Source organism: Rissa tridactyla, chromosome 21 (assembly GCF_028500815.1).
Source record: "Rissa tridactyla isolate bRisTri1 chromosome 21, bRisTri1.patW.cur.20221130, whole genome shotgun sequence".
Taxonomy (NCBI): domain Eukaryota; kingdom Metazoa; phylum Chordata; class Aves; order Charadriiformes; family Laridae; genus Rissa; species Rissa tridactyla.
Window position 1 is genome coordinate 2,650,735 of NC_071486.1, and position 18,208 is coordinate 2,668,942.

Consider the following 18,208-nt stretch of genomic DNA (forward strand, 5'->3'; position numbering starts at 1 on the left):
CCGCCGCAGAGCCACCACCGAGGAGCCCGCCGAAGCCGTTTCCAGCCAGCAATGAGTCACCGGCCCACAGCCGTGCTTCTCCTCAGCACATTATTTTTTTTTATTTTTTTTTTTTTTCCCCCTAGCTGCCAAGCGGACCTCGCTGCGAGCTGGCCTCTTCACAGGCACCACAACAAACCCGGCTGCCGGCAGAGCCCGGGCGCCATCTCACGTCACTGCCATGGGAACGGCAGGCCTTGGCACACGCTCTTGCCCCCCAGAAGTGCACTGGGATGGCCTCGCCACCCCAAAACCCTGTCCTGGGTGCAAGGAACTCTGGCAGCTCTATAGCATCCCTGCTCGCTGGGGCTGGGGATGCTGGAGCACGCCAGGGATGGCAGGTCACCTGTGCATGGAGATAGAGAGGCTGCCGTGTGAACAGCACTCTGCGGCCTCACGCTGGAGCTCAGCACCCACCTGGGAAGGGGTTTGCACCCCCAAACTTTGATCTCGGCTCTGGCCAGGGCTACAACAGGCTTTTCCCTTTCCTCCCTACAAGCATGGGGATTGTTCCCCGGGAACCATGGCCACAGAAGGGGCTGCTGTGCTCAGAGCAGGGTGACGCTCCAGCCAGCATCCCCCTCTTGCCTGGCACCGCCATCCCCGTCCCATCCTCGCTAGCACCCCGAGAGAGCCGTGGGATGAGCCTTTTGTGCACATACCTCCGAGGCGAGGGGCTGGGTCGGCAGCTCGTCCTCTGCCGCTGCCGCCGGCGGCGCCCCTGGGCAGGTCCCTGCGCCTCCTCTTCCCCCTCTCCCAGCGAGGTCCCTGCGAGCGCCTTCATTTGCGAAGCGTGGAGGCTCCAGGACCAGCACACCTATCACGAGAGACACATATTAGCTGCGCGCAGATGGGAGAACGCCTCTAAATGTTATATTTTTAAAGCATTTTCTCACCCAGCAGGAGCTCCAAGCTCCTCTGCTTAGCGTGGAGGCATCTGTGGGAAAAGAGGTGGGGAGGCCCGCTGCGATTCAGGGGGATGCTGCTGGGATCCGGGCGGGCACTGAGCGAGGCAAGCGAGGAATTTATTACAAGCCTCTGAGGGTGGACTTTCCCTCTCGCTGCCCCCATTTCCCTCCCACGGGGTGATCCTCCCGCTTGTGATGTGGGTCATCTCCATGGGTGGAGATAAGTTTGCACCCACCTACCGGTGCAGAGCGGGAGCGAGCTGCTGTACCCCAGGTTGGGGACAGTCCCATCCCCGAGTATCCCCTGCCAGGCCGGCTCCCAGATAGGCAAATATAAGACGTTCACAAGTCCAAGGGAGATTGGACATCGCACTTAAGCTGTTTTGCAACATTTAAAAAATCGGAGAAAGCCAGCAGAAAGTCCACAAAGTTCCTCTCCCAGCCCACGATAAAGTCACTGCGCGGAAGGGACTCTCCTGCAGGATGGTCTCCTCAGGAGCTGTGCCCACAGACATGCAGATATGGCACAGAAAGAGATTTTTTTTTTTTTTTTTGGCCAGGAAATGAAATGCAGCAGAGATTTAAGGGGACAGAGGGCAGGGACTGGTGGCAGCCCCGTGTGCCTGTGCAAAGCCTTGGCTAAGCTCAGTCCCCCCCGTGCCGAGTGGGGCCATCACCCATCTCCCGGAGCCTGCTCAGCCCCGATGGAGGTGTAAAAGCAAGCAGCACTTGGCATCCATCAAAACAAGCCCATTTCATGCCTATACACTGAAAATTGTCCTCAGCCCCTCTGCCAAGGGGTCCAGGAGCCCCCAGCCCCCAGGGATCAGGCAAACTCATCACATCAGCGAGCACCAGAGTTTTCCCAAGGGCTGGTCCCTGCTGCAAAGCACTCGCTCCGTAACAGCCACGGCAGACCCCGCAGCCTGCTGATTTAGTCCAGCTCAGCCAGCCTTACAGACGCTCGCTCCTTATCTTTGATTTACGGAAGGAAATACAGAGGCACGCAGCTCATTTGCCCAGCGTGGCATAAATAACCCTCCATGAAGCCAGACCGAGTGCTTTCCCTCGGCTCGGTGACTTTGCCAAACGCTCCCCGGGTCGTTACCTGCCTGAACTTGTCTCAAGCAGCCGAAGGTAGATGCTGGGGCCACCCAGCTCGGACCCGGCACTCGGCGCTGTCGGGTCCCCAGCAAACCCGGGAGGGGGGTCAGGGGACGCGGTGCAGCTGGCAGCTGGTGGGTCGGGGGATGCCGGGACCCCACGCAGTGCAAGCTGCCGGTGGCAGATTCTCCCCAGAGGGGAGAGTGATTGCATCTGCAGCAGAAAGAGCTGCCAGGGAAGTGCTCGATGCAAGAAGGCCTTTAAAGGACATGCCCAAGAGCGGCTGGGAGCTCCCTGCGCTGGCCGGGGCGGGCTGAATGGGTTGCAGGTGGCCAGGCGACCTCTGCTTTCAGTGCAGGGCCAGATCCCACACCCGTTCTTCAGAGGTGAGAGCAGTTACCCAGAGCTGCGAGAGACCACGGCTGCTCCCTCCGTGCCCCGTGTCTGCAGAGCGGAGCAGACCTGAGCGGCAGCATCTCCCTGGCAGGAGGCCCAGGGCAGGGCGGTGGCACTCAGGACCTCCACGAAGAAGGAGGATCCCCCCCATGCCTTCATGGGGGGCACAGCACCAGGCTGAACCAGGATGATTGACAAGGAGCCCCTGTAGCATTGTATGTGATGATGCCAGGAAGCCGCTCTGCCCAGGACCCCAATCCCTCCTGCCCGTCTTGGCAGCCCCACTTGCCCCCCAGCCAACACCCTCACTGCCTCTTCCCCTTCCCAACCCCTTTGCTCAAATCCGTCACATCCTCTAAAGCTGCTTTCTTCCCCTAATGAGCTTACATGGAGTCAGACTCGATGCTCAGCACTGCAGAGGACCAGGCTGCAGGCTGGCAGCCGCTTGTTTCCTCCCCCCAACTTCATGCCCGGGGACCCTGATGTACCACGAGGAACAAGGCAGGTCCTTGGGGTCTACAAATCTCATAAGCCGTGAGAGGTCAGCCAGCAAATGGCATCTCCCAGCCCCAGGGCAGGACTGGTCCAGCCTCATGCCCATCTGCTGAGAGTGCAGGATGAGGCCCCAGGGCCAGGGAGCAGCCGGGGCGGGGGGACGGCGGGGCTGAGAGAGCCCATTTGCAGCTTTGAAGCAGGAGCTGCGCTGTGCCACAGTGGGATGAGGCTCTGGAAAAGGCCATCAACAACGGTCCCCACCACGTCAGGATTTCAAACGTCCTTGAAGCTTCAGGGGTGGGTTTTCCCCTCTTGGGGCGAACACCTCCTGCTTGGACCTGACCCAAAAGCTGCTGAGTAATCACGAGTCATCTTAGGGGAAGAATAACCCCAAATTCCCGTGCTGTCTTCCCTGTAATACACATACGTAACAACACACACTGTGGTATGCATGATTAGCACCAATTAATGACAACTCATCCTAAGGTCACAGCACCAGGAAGACACTGGACATGCTGAAAGGCAGACTGGCACCGGCACAATCTTATATATCCTCTGCCTTTCCTTACAAATATCTCCCCCGGGATTTCTGCTCCTTTCCAGCCCTCTACGTTTTCTGTCTGCCTCCAAGAGTTTCCAGGGGCAAGAGCTGACCACTTGTGCTTCTTTTTAGACAAGGGTTTGCTGAGACACGCTTCCTGGAGCGAGCAGGTCACCTGGCCCAAAAGGATGCTCAGGGCTTGCGACGGCAGGGCTGGATCCATCCCGCAGGTGAGTACATCCACGCACATCCGTCCGGAGGCAGCTTGGGTGCAGTGATAACCCCAAGCAGCAGAGCTTCCCCCTTCCCCCCAGTGCTTTCCCAGCTGCTCACCCAGTTTCCCAACTGTCTGGTATCTCAAAACGCAGGTCAATTCTCCATGAAGTCAGGTTTGCATTAGCACTGCCAGTCCCGGCACTGGGATAACTCGCCTTCAGGCATCCCTCTGCTTCAGAGAGGGGAAATCTGAGCAGAGGAGAAGGCTCTTCCTCTGGGCTGAGACTCAGTAGATGGAGCCCATCACCACTCCCCTCCTCGAGGACTTCCCCCTGCCCACATTACACGAGCATCTGCTTGGGCACGTGGGTCTAAACTATATAATTTATTGTTGAGTCCTTTTTCTAGCCAAGCACAAGGTCTCTTCTCAACAGACCCTGCAGCCAAGGCTCCTGTAGCAGGGCATGGAAGTAAAAGCACCTTTAAGGCACGAGCAGACAGAGGGTCCAAACCCAGGGGATGGAGGACGGACACCTTTGCAAACACCGGTGCCTTGCCACCAACACAGCCTGGTCCCACTGGCCCCCTCCCCACAGAGACCCCGATTCCTCCCTGAGAGCAGCAGCCTGGCACTGGGCAGGCAGCAGATCAGGCTCCGCAGCCTCTGCTCTAGTGTCCTGGCAGGTCCACGGCAGCAGCAAGTTGCTCTGTGGGTGACACAGACCTAAGGACACCATCGTGTCAGTTCCCCATACCAGAATAGAGCTTTTCTGCTCAAAAACTCCACTAATCCCTCCCACACGCAGGTGCTGAGGGGTTCAATAAGAGGCACTGCCCCTCTATGCAAACTATCCCATTCAAAGAACGTCTAAAAGCATTTCCTAAAAGCACCCAGGGATTTTTACGTATTCTTATCTTTAACCTGGGAGCATCGCGACTACAGTCTAGGTATCATAGGGCCTCAAACAAGCAAAAGCAGCCCAGCTCCCCATGCACAGACCTGTTCAGCGGGGATGAACAAGACCCTGCGGGGCGATCTCCAGCCCACAGAGGTGAGCGGCAGCCAGAGGCTGTGGGCTCTGGGTTTGCCCCTCGTATCTCCTTCCAGCAAGGTCCCACCAGCGACGTAGCAGTCTACGGCGACGGCATCTTCCCAGGGCTCCTCCTGAGGCGGAGCTGAATTTGCAGCTCAGATCGCAGGGACCGCGGTCATCTGGATTAATCCACTTCTGGGAGGAAAGCTGCTCAGACCAACTGCTGATGCGGCAAACGTGATTTATTAGATCTGCGCAGGGGACCCAACCACAAAGCAACACCCCAGCCCTCCAGCAAATTCATCTTCATGTGGCCCTGATCTCCCCAGCTGACAGAGACCTGGCAGCTACCAGAGAACCCAAGGGAGAACACGATTCTCTTATGATTAGAAGGCTATTGGGGAAAAAAACTGATGAGAAAGAGGAGTTTTCCTTCTTTTGGTTCAGTTTTAAATCCCAGGTTGAAAAAAGAAGACGGCTGAGCCATGCCCTGAGCAGTCCAGCCTCACATCTGGGTGTCACCGCCACCAGATTTCAACGCAAAATTGCATCAGCATATTAGGGATGATGTGCGTGTGATTAACAGGTCGTTATCGAAACGCGGTTACCTCCAGGGAGAAGCAGGGTGACTTTTACCAGCTCCCAGCATTGCTGCAGGAGGGGACACAACAACTACTTGGCCATGCCTGCAGCTCCCGTTTGGAGCTCCTCAGGGACATGGACCAAGGCGGGCTGCCTCCTACCTGGCTCTGATGGCTGTTGTTTAACGCCCATAGGTGCAGCATTTGTACGTCTCTGCCCACCCAAAGCAGGTTCTCTGCTGACCAATAACAGCACCAAGATGCCACCTGGGGAGTGGAGAGAGCATCTTCTCATGAAACTGGGTCAAAAATCATGGTGGGAGGATGGGGAGGCAGCAGAGTGGACAGATAACCCACGCAACTGCACAAAATTAATGTCCTTAAAAAACCCAAACACGCTATTAGGCCAAAGAGGGAATTCCCCTCCCAACTATGAAGAAGACAAATCTCTACAAACAGAAGAGGAAGCAGACGAGGAACCACTGTCAAATATCGCCAGTAAATCAGCTGAAAATTATACACTGCCTTCTACATGGAGCCTAGGAAACCTTCAAGACAGGCCTTCAGACCTTCCCCTTCACCAACTCATTAATAAATCAGGACAAGGACAAAGCCAGCTCCTGGATAAGGTTCTGATGAACTATAAACCCTGCTGATGTTTTATGCCACGTCCACCTCTTTCCACTGTTCAGGCTGGATTTGAAAGTTCTTGAGAGGGTCAAGAGGAGTCAAAAGTAAAGTTTTCCATGCGGATGCTACCAAACATCGCATAAACAAGCAGTCTCCCCCCAGCATGTCTAGTGTCTCCAGGCTTCGCTTCCAATTCTCCTAACATGACTGTTATCTCGCACGTACACCCCGGAGGAATCCATGGTACACGATAAGCTGCCGCTGAGAGCAAAACCAGGGCTAAGAAGTCTCATTCCACAAGCCAGCATAATGCTTCCCAGCAGAACAGGAAACCCCCCCCCTTGCAGTTTGCAAAGCTTGACTACTGTTTCTTGCAAAAACCACGTAGGCTGGCCCAAAACGCAGCTCCCAGTACTTCCAGATGAGTTGGAAGTGCAAGCTGCATACGGCAAGTAGCAGCCAAGAACAGCCTGTCAAAATGAGACCGTTGCCTAAAGAAACCAGTGAGGAGTTACAAAACCAAACATCCATCGGGGAGGAGACGCGCACTGCAGCCAGGAGATTTCAAACCATTTATTGCTGCCCAGTCCGTTAGAGATGCTGGGGCTTCCCCTGTGGCGCTCTGGATATACACGGCACACGCGTTCTTCCAGCTCTTCTTCAGCAAGGACACCAGGAAGCTGAGGAGCAGGTGAATTTTGGAGACGAGTTTGTCCTCGGTCATCTTCATGTGACCGACAGCTACAGCCAGACGGAGCATCGGGGACAAGGACACCGAGTTCACTTTGCAGGGAAACTGCGAAGACCGCAGCCTGCTACCTAATAAAGCCAGAAGAGCAGGCTCAGACCTTGATGATCAGGGCACAATTTCTATTTATGTCATGTTTTGGGCAGCCCTACAGTAACTTCAATATACTCAGCCACTAACTCACTGGTATGCAAATACATCAACAATTTGGCTCCCTGGAGGTTTCTTTCCTCCAGCTAATGTAGACTTTGAAGCCTCATCCGTCCACTGTCACCTAAAATAGCTTAAGAGATTCTTACTCTAAAGAAATCTCTGCTCTCAGCGCTAAGAGCATCACTTAATGCTTCAGAGTTTCATTCCTCGGGCTGGATCTAAACACTAATGAGCAAACTTGAAGCGGTAACATGTCACACACCTACATGTTTTATTCCCCCTTCTCCCTTTGTAGATGTAAATGTTTATGAATTTTTAAATAGTTCCTGAAGTATGCAATGCTTCAAAACCTCCATTAGAACTCCAGCACTACCTCCCTCGGAGTCCATCCGCTCTCTCCCATCTTCACCTTTCCAGTCATCCACCCAGAAGGTGCCCAGACCAGGTTTCCAGTGGGTGTTTTCAAGGACAGAGGTTAAAAATTTGGAAACAGACGTGTTTTTTATTAGTGTATCACTAAATACCTTGCAATAGGAAGCGCCATTATCCATGTGGAAAACCAGAAGTGTGACACAGAGCAGGGCCGCTTGCAGGCCCCAGCAAGGCAGAAAAAGAGGCAGATTTTTAAGCCAAAAATTCAAGTTTACCAGTTCTTCAGCCAAACCCCACTCTTCTGCACCCTGAGATTTGCAAATCCCAGCAGACCGGACAAAAACCCCAGCAGATCATTGCTCATCACCCAAAAATCAGCCTAGCTGTCGGAGAGAAAAGCTAAGAGAGAACGTCCCACTTGTGCCTTGGCTCCTTGGAGCCAAGATAAAATCCTGATGGGCAATTAAGCAGTGATGTGTTAAGGGCATTAAGAACTAAGGACCTGTGAACTCCACCACGATGTATTGCTCACTCTGGGCCACCACAATGCTAGAAAAACACGTGAAATATGGAGGTTTTGGCGAAGATGACTCTTCACCGTAGGTGCCAGGCTGCCACTGGGAGCGAGGAGAGGGAGGTTTGCCAGCTTTAAGCAGACCCGGAGCCACGAAGGAGCAACCTGCTTCATGGAGGGCAGATGCCAGGAAGACATCGTACAGACCTGGAGCCATGAAGGAGCAACCTGCTTCATGGAGGGCTGGTGCTGGGAAGGCATCGTACAGCTCAGCTGTGAGAAACAAAACAAGGGCACACACAGGAAATATCGCAGCAGTGCCACTCCATTTTTTTTTTTTTTTTTAAAAAAACTGAAAGTGGATCTAAGTTGGTTCAAACATGTAGGGACACCTGCAAACCAGGCTGACGAGACACATGGATGTTGAGTCAAGCTCTTCAGATGTGGAGAGTTATGAGATGCTGGTGCAGGGCAGGAGACACCACGTCACCCAGCAACTCATCAAGCCAAAGGGGACCTGAAAGCAGAGAGGGCTTTCTGCTTCTTCTCATTGCTGGTGGGGTAATATGGGGACCGGCTTGACAGAAAACCCTTTTTTATAAGGGAAAATACAGGGGAAATGGGCAACATTCCCTCTCTGAAGGGAAATGGCAGCTGGTCTCAGGCCCACGATCACTGCAGCCCGCCTTCAGGCATCCTTCAACTGCTTGCGTGCCAACAGCACTCCACCATTAATGCAAAAATCACAAGATCTTTTGTTTTCCTGATTAAAAAACACCTTTTGGGCACAAACCCTCTCCAGAAGAGTCACCTTCATGCAGTCACCCCTCTCCAGGCGATGCACAGTCCAGTCACCCCCCAGCGCCAGCCCCGACCCAGCTGCCCACACGGCCGAAGACCTGGAGAGGAGAGGAGGCGACCCGCTGCCGTCGGACGCCCTGCAGCCCAGCCCCTCCACAGCTCCTCCTCTGCCGCCATCTTGGGAGAGGCGGGGAAGGAGGCGCCATCTTGAGCGTGGCGGAAGGGGGGGGGGGGGGGGGGGGGCGGGCGCCATCTTGAGCGTGGCAGGGGGAAAGGAGGCGCCATCTTGAGCGTGGCGAGGTGCCCATGGCTGCAGAGCTGGGACAGCCCAGAGAGACACCAGACACGGAGCTGACTGAAAGCGTATTCATTGTTTAAGCGAGAAAACCCTCATCTTCAAGCCTCAGGGCGTGTGTGGGGCCAGGATGGCATCACCTAGTGACAGCGTGCCTCAAACCTGGCCAGCCGAGCGTAGGGTGAAGCACTGGTGCCCTGCGTGCTGCAGCTCACGCTCGCTGGGTCTCCATCACGCTGGCGGTGAACCAACCCCAGTAAGGAACTGGGCTGCAGCTACCACCACCTAACGTGCATCTTCCAGCCAAGGAAGCCATCGCCTTGCGGTCCCCTTTGGTGTTCACCTGGGAGGAGGATGGAGAAAGAGGAGAGAAATGACGAAAAGGGAAACTCACCGCCAACCGTGCTCCGGCACGGCTTCTGCCAGCACTCGGTGGTTTCCCACCACTCGGGACAGACCAGGAGCATGGAGGCTGCCGTCCCCCACAAGAGAGACCCCATCCTGGAGGGCACAGCACCCATCTCACCTGGCTCCTTCCAGCACAGCCTGCAGCGATTTCTTCAGAGCCGCGTTGCTCCAATCCAGAGCGGCGGCCAGACGGCTCCGGTGGGCTGGGGTGACCTGGGACGGAGAGGAGCAAGGTGCTCAGTGAGCTGCACTGCCAGGAGCCCACCCGAGAGCCCTGGGCCAGCTCCTGGCTCAGCTGCAGCCCCGGCTGCCAGCTCACCCAAGCCTGGTCCTACTCACCTGGCTTTGGTACATGGTGAGCACGGCCGTCACCAGCTTGGCATAATTCAGCGACGTGGCGAAGGCTGGGGCCTGCCGGCACAGAGTCAGGACCAGGAGATCGAAGAGCTCGGGGGGCAGCACCTCCTGGAAGAGAGCCACAAGCAGGGAGGGAGAGCCAGTCCTTGCTCCAGCGGGGCTGAAGCTGGCAAGGAAACCTGGGGGACACAAGGGGGATCCCCTCACCTGCCGCCCCAGCACAGCCTGCACTACTGGCAGGAGCTTCTCTGACAAAGGCAACTCCAGGACTTGGCTGCAAAGGGCGGTGAAGAGGAGATGAGATGCTCACACGGCCTCGATGGTGCTCCCGAGTGGCCAGAGCCAGCCAGACCCATCGAGGCAGGTGTGAGGGCAGAAGTAGAGCTGTCACCCCTGTAATCTCATTAATCATTTACCTTAGAACCAGCCTCACAGAGTCTGGCTCCAGGCACTCCTCCACGAGCTCACACACCAGCTTGGTCTGCTCAGAACCTGCAAGGGAAAAGCAGAAGGGGGAGAGCCTCCAGAGGCTGCCAAATCCATGGCGACGTGCCTGACCCTTTTCTGGCCACCCCTTCACCCAAGGATACATCCCAGTTGGGACACCCAGAAACCAAGTAGTGCCCCCTTCTACTGTTCAGGATAATCCAGCTTCCTTTTCCCATCTGCAGCAAGGGTTCAATTAGCACCAAACCCTAGGAAAAGGCGATCCTACTGTGGCAGGGATTCATGTAGGACGCTTCTCATGCCAGCAGAGCCACCACGCAGCAGCTTTGGCCCCAGCATTAGGAGTTGTCAGGAATCCTCAAGTCCGTGGAAGGATGGCAACTGTCCCCAGCCTGGCCTCCCCTCCCTCTCAGGCATCTGTAAACCCATCTCCCATCCTGACTCCCAAGTGTTCACCTGCCCAGGAAAAACCAGCACCATCCCTCTGTGGTTCCTAACAAACATTTTGGGCGACAGCAGACAGCACTCTGCTGTTAGGGCTTCCCTTCCTGCTGGATGCAGCTCACGGCTGCTCTCCATCTCCCTCAGCTGCTCCCAGAAGCAGCCATGCCTCCTTGCGATCCCATCACACCTTCCCCCGGCTCCCGCAGGACCGCGGCCACCAGGACTCGACAGAAGGGCTGGGAATACTTGGAGCAAAATGAAGCGAGGGCAGCCATGAGGTGACGGGAGGGCGGCTGGGTGAGGGACAGGACCTATGGACAGAAAAGGCAGGAGATAGGGATGGCAGTGAGGGGAAACGGGGTGCAGGAAAGCTCTGCCCCCACACTTACTCGCCTGAGAAAGAGCTGCTCTGCCAGGACGGTTGCGCTGGTGTAGCTGAGGTCAGGGGTGAGAGCCAGCAGCCAGCCACAGAAACGCACCAGGAGGTGCTCCGGGCATGTGGAAAGCTGGAGAAAGGAGCACAGCCCCTCGAGCTGGGGACAGCAGAGGGGACAGGGACATTAGGGACAGCAGCAGGCCCTCCGCGGCACCGGTGGTTGCAGCAAGGATGCTGAGGCTCACCTGGCCGGGAGAGGAGTTGTTCAGGACGTGCAGCTCAGGCGGAATGCTCAGCTCTGAGTGCTGCAGGGAAACATGGTCCTTGAGTAACACACCAAATAAACCAATGCACAAAATACAGCTCCAGGGCTGTTCTCTTCCCTACCGCACCCCACTTCGGCCAGCACGGACCCCACAGCCTGCCCGTCATACAGCAAATCCCTGGAGGTGGAGGCAGGTATGAGTACCTGAGCCCAGAAGAGGTGGCAGCAGGGCTTTTTATCCCCCTCCAGTTGTCCCTGTGAAACCCATCTCCTCCCTGTCCCTTCCAGGAGAGAGATGGAAGCAACCACTTACGTTGGACTCCTTCTGCAGCAGCACTTTCAGCCTCTGTCCATGCACCTGAGGAAAATGAGATGAAGGAAACAGAAATCAGGCTGTAAAGACTCACTGGCTGGAAGGGGACAGGAAATCCTGCCTCGTACCTGGAGAAAGGACTGGACCTCCGTTGCCTGCTCTGCCTGGGAAATCTTCCTGGGATCTCTGGCCGCATCCTGCTGGGAGCTTTCCAGAGCAGCTCCGGCTGGGCTCTGAGCAGATTTGTCCCCCGAAATCTCCCCAGGCGTCTCCTCTTCCACCTCTGCCGCATCCACATTCCTACCCTCCTGGGTTCCCGGGGGCTCAAACGTCGCCTCCTCCAGCAGCAATCTCTTCCCTTCTCTCTCCTCATCCAACTCCAGACTCTCCTCCGACGCTTTCTTGCGCTTCCCATCTTGAAGCACAGAGTCAGCCACATCCCCAGACGCACCGGGATGCTTGCTGAAGCACCAGTTTAGTTTTCTTCGCCCCTCTGGTTTGTCCTGGGCAATTTTCTGGCACAGGCACCTAATCTGCTGCCGGCACGCAGAAGACAAGGGAGCGGGAGGTGGGGAGCGCTCCTCTCCCCTCAGTCCCTGCCGGAGCAGATCCCTCAGCGTCCGCACCCAGGGATCCACCTGGGAATCCTGCTGCACGGCCTGGAGCAGCCGGCCGAGGCAGCCCCCCGGCACCACGTCTTGCACCACGAGGAGCAGGGAGAAGAGGTTTCTCTGGCACATGACGGGGAGCAGCAGCAGGCGCGGCTTGCTAGAGAAAGGGAGAAAAGGGAGAGGCGACACATCAGAGCAAAGCCCCGAGACCTTATTGCCAACCCGCCCCGCGGAGCAGTGTCTAACGGGGCTGTGAAGTGAGAGAAGGAAGCAAACACCTTCACCAGCTTTTGCAGACACAAGCTGGAAGGTCCCTGCTACGATCCTGACTTCACGTATGGACCGCCGCACTGGGGGGAAGAGGATGCACGGTGCCGAATTGGGCACCCGACGTGCCAAACCTCCCACAAAACACCGAATTCTGGAAACAGGTCTGACTCACACAGCCAGGGCTCCCTCCGGCCCCTCCAGCGTGGGCTCCTCGGCGCACAGGGCTGCGGTGAAGGCCTGCCAGGGAAACACCTGCCCCGGTCCCCTGGGGACCCGCTGCAGCATTCGGAGGGCAGCCAGCGTCCCGGAGGAGCCAGAGGCAAGTGTGTGGAGCAAGAGGCGGCACGGCTTGTCAAAGCTCTGCAGCCAAGAGGGGTCCATCGCTGCTGGGGGGGGTTCACAGCCGCCTGCAAGGAAATCAGGGACAGCCTGACGTGGGTCACACCGAGAAGGGTGCAGGGAGGACCGGCACATCCAGGACCCAGCCAGGCTCTGGAGCAAACCTGGGGTCTTCCCTCACCAGCTGCAGTTTTGGGGGCTGCCCTTACCTGTGCGCAGGGGGTTACCCTCATCACCTGAGGATGCAGCAGCTTTACCGGGGACCACAGCGGGGCCAGAGCACCGGGGGCTCCTCTAAGCCCTCCAAAACCGCTTCACCCACAGCTCCTCCATCACCAGCTCAACGCTCCCACCGCTGCCTTCCCGGGGGGGCCGAGAGGGAAGCCCCCCCCGACTGCTGCTGGCGGTGGATCCCCCCGCCCCTCTGCCGCCCCTTCCTCCAGGAACAGACCGGCCCTGACCCCCCCGGGACCCGCAGCCACCCGGCCCTGGGGCTGGCCGTGCCACTGCCCCGGTTATCAGCTCCCGTCCCCCGGTACACCACGCCGCGAGCAGCCGCTGGCCCCCGGGGTGGCCCGCACCGGGCAGACGCTCACCTGGGAGGGAAGGCGGAGGGCAGGGGAGGGCAGGGTGCCCGGGATCCCCCCGCCCCAACCTCCGTGGACCGCCCGGTGTCCCGGATCCCACCCGCGCCACCCCCGGCACAGGCAGCGCGCGCCGCTTCCGCGCCCGCCCCCCTGGAAAAGCGCGCCACGTATGCAAATTACCCCACATGCAAAATTCATGATTATGCAAATTAAACTTTAAACACACACACACACCCCCCACAACTCCAGCCCCGGGAAGGAGAGCTCCCAGGCAGCGTTACGTTACACAGCACTTTTTATTTGGCTAAAAGCAGTTTAAAAGAGTACCCCACAGCTTCCCGGCTCCCCCCACCCCGGCCCCTCCCGCATTAAAAACCCCCGCTGCCCCCCAGCACCCATCCCAGCTCCCCGCCCCACCTCCCGCGAGGTCTCCCACGGGCGCAGAGCACCACACCATCAAGGAGGAGGGGGCAAGAGAAGAAACTGGGAAGCTGTGCCCCACCACCCCGAGACCCCTGCAGCTTCGTCACCTCCCAGCTTCCTGGGGGGAGCGGGAATGCCAGACCTGCTGGGGGTTCCGCCATCGACACGGGGGTGGCTGATAAATACCAGCCAGACTATTTTTCCATCCCACCCCACCCCTGCAACACCCTCTATGCCCAGGAGCCACCCCAAACCAGTGCTGGGAGCAGCTAAACACGTCAAAAATAGATGCTTCTCCCTCCCAGAAGATACTTCCTTGCCACCAACAGCACCCAGGCCCAGTGGGGCATCCCCCATGGCTTAGTCCGAGTCGCTGAAGTCCACAAGGAGCACCTCGTGGTCGTATCTTGTGTACCGAAAGCCCGTCTCCATCAGTGAGAACGCCCATTCCAGCACACAGAGCTCCTCGTCCTCCTCATCATCGCTCTCCGAGGGAGAAGGGCTGAACTCCTGCGGCACAGGAAGGAGGATGAGCCCTGGCCTCCAGCCACGTGGCACAGCCATGCAAGTGCCCCAGCCCCCCAGGATGTGCCCCCCCACTTACAATGGGCATCCTCCGCCGCTGCTGTCTGCGTCGTGGCAGCCGGCCGGCGGGCAGCTCGTGCAGGTAGATGCAGTCCGACTTGAACGGACAGCGGCCGCGGTTCCGCACAAAGAACTTGCACCTGATTTTCCTGTAGGATTCAAAGCCCAGTTGTGAGTGCAGCCCCTGGAGCTGGACAGAACCTGCAGCGCCGCACACTCACCCTGTCCGCGCCTTGAAGTTATTGATGAGCTTCTCCTTCTCAGCCACGTCCGAGACCCAGTATTTGTGGGGGATGTAGTAACTGGAGGTGACCCGGCACTCCGGGCAGGCCCTGGGTGAAGGCAACGGGTGGGTCTCCCAAAAAGGGAGCTCAGCACCCAGGCTGGGTGGTCCCACCACCACAGCCTCATCCAGCATCCCCATCCCTATCACAACTCCCAAGCAACTGTTCCCAGAGGAAAGTGGCTCCAGTCCCAAAGCTGCATCGCCAGACCCAAGGAAGGATTTCAGGCTGCTGGTGATGACCCATGCTGCGTCCCCCATCCCCACTCACTTGATGACCATGCTCTGGAAGTCCCGGCTGCGACGCCACTTGCGGATGCAGCCCACGCAGTACGCATGGCTGCAGTTCGGGAGGATGCCAAAGAGCCGCTCCTCTGGCAGCAGCTTCTCGTACACCCTGTCCATGCAGATGCCGCACACCACGGCCTCGCTGCGGGCCCTCAGCACCGCGGTGGGGACCGGGGCTGCTGCAGCGCCCGGCTCCGTGGGGACCTGCAAGCAGAGCACCACGGCATTGCAACCCCCCGGCTCCCTCACTGGCCCAGCCTAGGGGACCAATGTGGGGCGACGGGGACTGCCCAGCCACCGGAGAGCCCCAAGCCCACCTCTGCAGGGTCAGTCCACGTCGTTGTCTCCACCGCCGCCTCTCTGGGGTCAGTGGAATTTGGATCCAGTCCCCGCCTTCGTGGTTGGGAGCCTGCGGGCAGGAGAGCTCTTTCTTAAGAGGGGAAAAGCACGTCCCGGCCCATCATCAAAGAGGCAGACCGGCTGCTCGGAGGGCACAGGCTTCGCAGTTAAGGTCTGCACCCTAAAAAAGCTGCTACAGAGCTTTCCACAGCCCCAGCTGGGCCCTGCCCAGAGATGGAGGGAGGAGGATTTGGGCCAATGGCAGACACATGCACAGGGTGCCCCATCGTGACCACCCCAGTACCCTCAGCCCCACTGGTCCCCCCTGGCGCTCTAGCACCCACCTGAGGCACCCCGAGCTTGTGCAGGGACAAATTCTCCACCGATGGCCCCACGGGGGACATTATCAGGTGCTGGAATGTTCTCCTTGTCTTTCTCTTCCTCCTCAATCTCCATGCTTCGGAACTTGAAGGCCACGTGTGTCACGCAGGGGACGGGGTGGGACGAGCTGTGTCGGGCTCCCCCCCAGCCCCGGGCCAATGCCACAGGCCCACTGTGGGGCTCTGAGCCCCAGCGGCCGGGGGGCACGGTGGGCACGGTGCCGTAGCGGGTCCCCACTGGCACCGGCTCATCTTGGATGTGCTGGTAGCTGGAGGAGCCCGGGGACAGAGAGACAGAGGGTCCCATCAGCCCAGCATGGTGCCTCCTGGCTCCCAGCCCATCCTCGTGGCATCAGGCCCCCTCCCTGCTGCCCCTTACCTGCACCGCTCTCCGTAGCTGCAAAACCCGCTCTGGAAGTACCTGCAGACCTGGGCTGACTTTCTGTCGTGCGAGAAGCGGCAGTTCTGGCCCCAGCGACAGGATCCGCGGGCAAAATCCCTGAGAGATGGAGAAACAGCGTGGCAGGGGGCAGCCCCACTCCCCCAGCCACCCCCCCATCCCCACCTTTGCCTGCACGGGACCATATTTTCAGAGCCCCCAGGCTGGTTTCTGGGCTAAGGAGCCCTTGCCCTCTCCCTGCCCCATTGTGCCTGTCATGGGGCTGGAGTGGCCGCAGCGCCTGTCATTTTGTCACCAGATCCAGAGGCTTCTCTTCCCCTTGAGGACACCAAATAGCGTTGAACAGGGCTCGGCACACAAATCCCGTTGCAGTGATTTGTGTCTCTCCGGAATTGCCAGGGTGACAGCATACTTTTTCCAAATACTTTGCTACTTTATGCACTTGTTCAGTGGGTGAGGTTCCAAAATATCGGAGGTTCCTACTGTCCCAGGTATCCCATGCTATTCCACCCACCCTGCTACGAAGCCTCAGGGCAGATCTCTGGGTGTTCGTAAATAGTTGTTTAACCTTAAACAAGACATAGCGATAGGAGCACGCTGCCTTTAACACCCCACGGATATTCAAAATTCTCAAGAGTTGTTGTAACCAACCTGGAGGAGGAAGGGAAGATGAAGGAGTGGGGAAAAGCGTCCCCCCCCCCCCTTGCCTCCCTCCTAGATTGGCTCTCCAAGGAAAAAAGATTAGTAATAGTTTCCCAGAGAAATTTAACACGCTCTGGTCAGATCTGTCGTTATCTCAACCCTTCACATCCCACGCGGGGCACCAGAAAGGGCTGTTGTCATTTCACCCGGCAGCTGAACACCCCGCAGCCGCTCGCTCACTCCCACTCCTGCCGCGGGACCGGGGCGGGGGGAGAATCGGAGGCGGTGGCGGGGTGCGTGTGGGGGGAAGGTAAAACTGGTGGGCTGAGAAAAAGACAGTGTGAGAGGACAGAAAAGGAAGGGGAAATAATAATGTAAAATAATAATATGATGTAATAATATATTTTATTATTATACTACCAATCAAGCCATGCACAATGCGGCTGCTCACCACCCGCTGACGGATGCCCAGCCCGTCGGTGGCGGGGCAGGAGAAGCTGAAAAAGTCCTTGACTTGGTGGAAGCTCCGCTCGGCAACAACCCAAACACCCCCGATTTATCCACTTTATTCTCATCCCCAATCCCAAACACGGCACCGTTATCAGCTACTGGGAAGCGAACCAACTCCATCCCAGCCCAAACCGGGACGCTCGCCCAGCCTTATCTCCCGGCTAACTGCAAAGCTAACGAAGCCCGGGGCTGGGCTGGGCCGGGGGGGGTCGAGTGGCCACTGTACAAGGCTGGGGGCTCCCCCCGGGGCTGGGGGGAGCGTGGGGACAAACCGGGGGTGCGGAGGGCTGGCGCAGCCCCCCCGGCTCCCCCTGGGGACACGGAAAGGGACAGGGGTCCCCCGGCTCGGGGGGTGGCAGGAAGGGGGTGCCCGGCCGGGGTGCTGCTAGGGGCTCCCAGCCGCGGAGGTGGTGGTGGTGGTGGTGGGGCAGCCGGACGGACAGGCTCTGTCCCCCCCCCCAGCCCCACGCCGTCCAGGGGAAGCGGGCGGGGAGGGGTTCCAAGGCATCCCAGACCCCCCTCTGCCTCCCCCAGCCAGGGGCTCCCACCCCATCTCCACCCCAATTCCCCCAAAACTGCTCCCAGCCGCCCCCCCCCACAAGTCCTACCTGCACAGGGGTCTCAGACAGCCCCCCCGAGCCCTTAACGCCCCAGATGCCACCAGCGAGCCCGGCTCCATCTTCTCCCCAGCGGCCGAGAGGGCGGGGCGACCTCCCAGGGCTATTTATGGCCTCGGAGGGGCCCGTGGGCGCAGCCAGGTAACCGTCCGTCACCTGCCCGGCGGCCACAGCGGCTTAATCCCCGCCCTGCCGCCCGCCCCCCCCGGGCCAGCGGGGCCTTGGGGGCTGCCTGTGCCCCCCAGCCGCATGGGGGAGGCTGGGGGCGATGGTACGGCTTCCCCCGGGGTGGAACAGGGCGGAGGAGAGGGAAGCCTGGGGCGGGGGGGGGGTCTGCAGCTGCTCCCCGCAAACTTTGGGGCGTTCGGACCCGGCCAAGAGCAGAGCCCGGTGCCAGCACACGGGTCCCCGAGCCCGTGCTCGCCCAGGTTGTCCCCAAGCCCATCCTCGCCCATCTTGGGGTGGGCTCCACTCCAGCACATGGCCACATTGTCCCC

At 58.6% G+C, this 18,208-nt stretch overlaps 2 protein-coding genes across 5 annotated transcripts; both read right to left on the reverse strand.

The window, feature by feature from the left end:
- Positions 1 to 8,859: 8,859 nt before the first annotated feature.
- On the reverse strand, positions 8,860 to 12,976 carry FANCE (FA complementation group E). Of its 4 annotated transcripts, XM_054181587.1 has the most exons (11): positions 12,491 to 12,963; positions 11,566 to 12,205; positions 11,438 to 11,482; positions 11,105 to 11,164; positions 10,873 to 11,016; positions 10,671 to 10,794; positions 10,009 to 10,084; positions 9,800 to 9,866; positions 9,575 to 9,700; positions 9,354 to 9,448; positions 8,860 to 9,170 (listed from the first exon to the last, which is right to left on the reverse strand). In XM_054181587.1, exons 1-11 carry the CDS (start codon positions 12,790 to 12,792, stop codon positions 9,167 to 9,169), a joined length of 1,683 nt encoding a protein of 560 aa, XP_054037562.1. In that variant the 5' UTR covers positions 12,793 to 12,963; the 3' UTR covers positions 8,860 to 9,166. The 4 variants fall into 4 exon arrangements, 3 of the variants coding, with proteins under 3 accessions (XP_054037562.1, XP_054037561.1, XP_054037563.1); XM_054181586.1 differs by having other exon boundaries at positions 9,575 to 9,866; positions 12,491 to 12,976; XM_054181588.1 differs by lacking the exon at positions 8,860 to 9,170 and having other exon boundaries at positions 9,350 to 9,448; positions 12,491 to 12,976.
- A 1,051-nt stretch (positions 12,977 to 14,027) lies between these two features.
- On the reverse strand, positions 14,028 to 17,773 carry LOC128900457 (probable E3 ubiquitin-protein ligase makorin-1). The gene is made up of 8 exons (XM_054181600.1): positions 17,703 to 17,773; positions 15,922 to 16,041; positions 15,507 to 15,811; positions 15,141 to 15,232; positions 14,807 to 15,027; positions 14,474 to 14,584; positions 14,272 to 14,401; positions 14,028 to 14,177 (listed from the first exon to the last, which is right to left on the reverse strand). The coding sequence occupies exons 1-8, from the start codon at positions 17,771 to 17,773 to the stop codon at positions 14,028 to 14,030; spliced, it is 1,200 nt and encodes a 399-aa protein (XP_054037575.1).
- Between the last annotated feature and the right edge of the window lie 435 nt (positions 17,774 to 18,208).

What these genes read in the sequence shown, in the direction of transcription:
- LOC128900457 (XM_054181600.1), bottom strand. Translation starts at nt 17,773, where the DNA reads ATGGAGCCGGGCTCGCTGGTGGCATCTGGGGCGTTAAGGGCTCGGGGG. An exon ending in AGCTACGGAGAGCGGTGCAG is followed by an intron (nt 15,812 to 15,921) that starts GTAAGGGGCAGC and finishes GGGCTCCTCCAG; the next exon opens with CTACCAGCACATCCAAGATG. An exon ending in ACAAGCTCGGGGTGCCTCAG is followed by an intron (nt 15,233 to 15,506) that starts GTGGGTGCTAGA and finishes TCCTGCCCGCAG; the next exon opens with GCTCCCAACCACGAAGGCGG.
- FANCE (XM_054181586.1), bottom strand. Translation starts at nt 12,792, where the DNA reads ATGTGCCGGTCCTCCCTGCACCCTTCTCGGTGTGACCCACGTCAGGCT. An exon ending in AGGTCCAGTCCTTTCTCCAG is followed by an intron (nt 11,483 to 11,565) that starts GTACGAGGCAGG and finishes CATTTTCCTCAG; the next exon opens with GTGCATGGACAGAGGCTGAA. An exon ending in CCTGCGGGAGCCGGGGGAAG is followed by an intron (nt 10,085 to 10,670) that starts GTGTGATGGGAT and finishes TTTCCCTTGCAG; the next exon opens with GTTCTGAGCAGACCAAGCTG.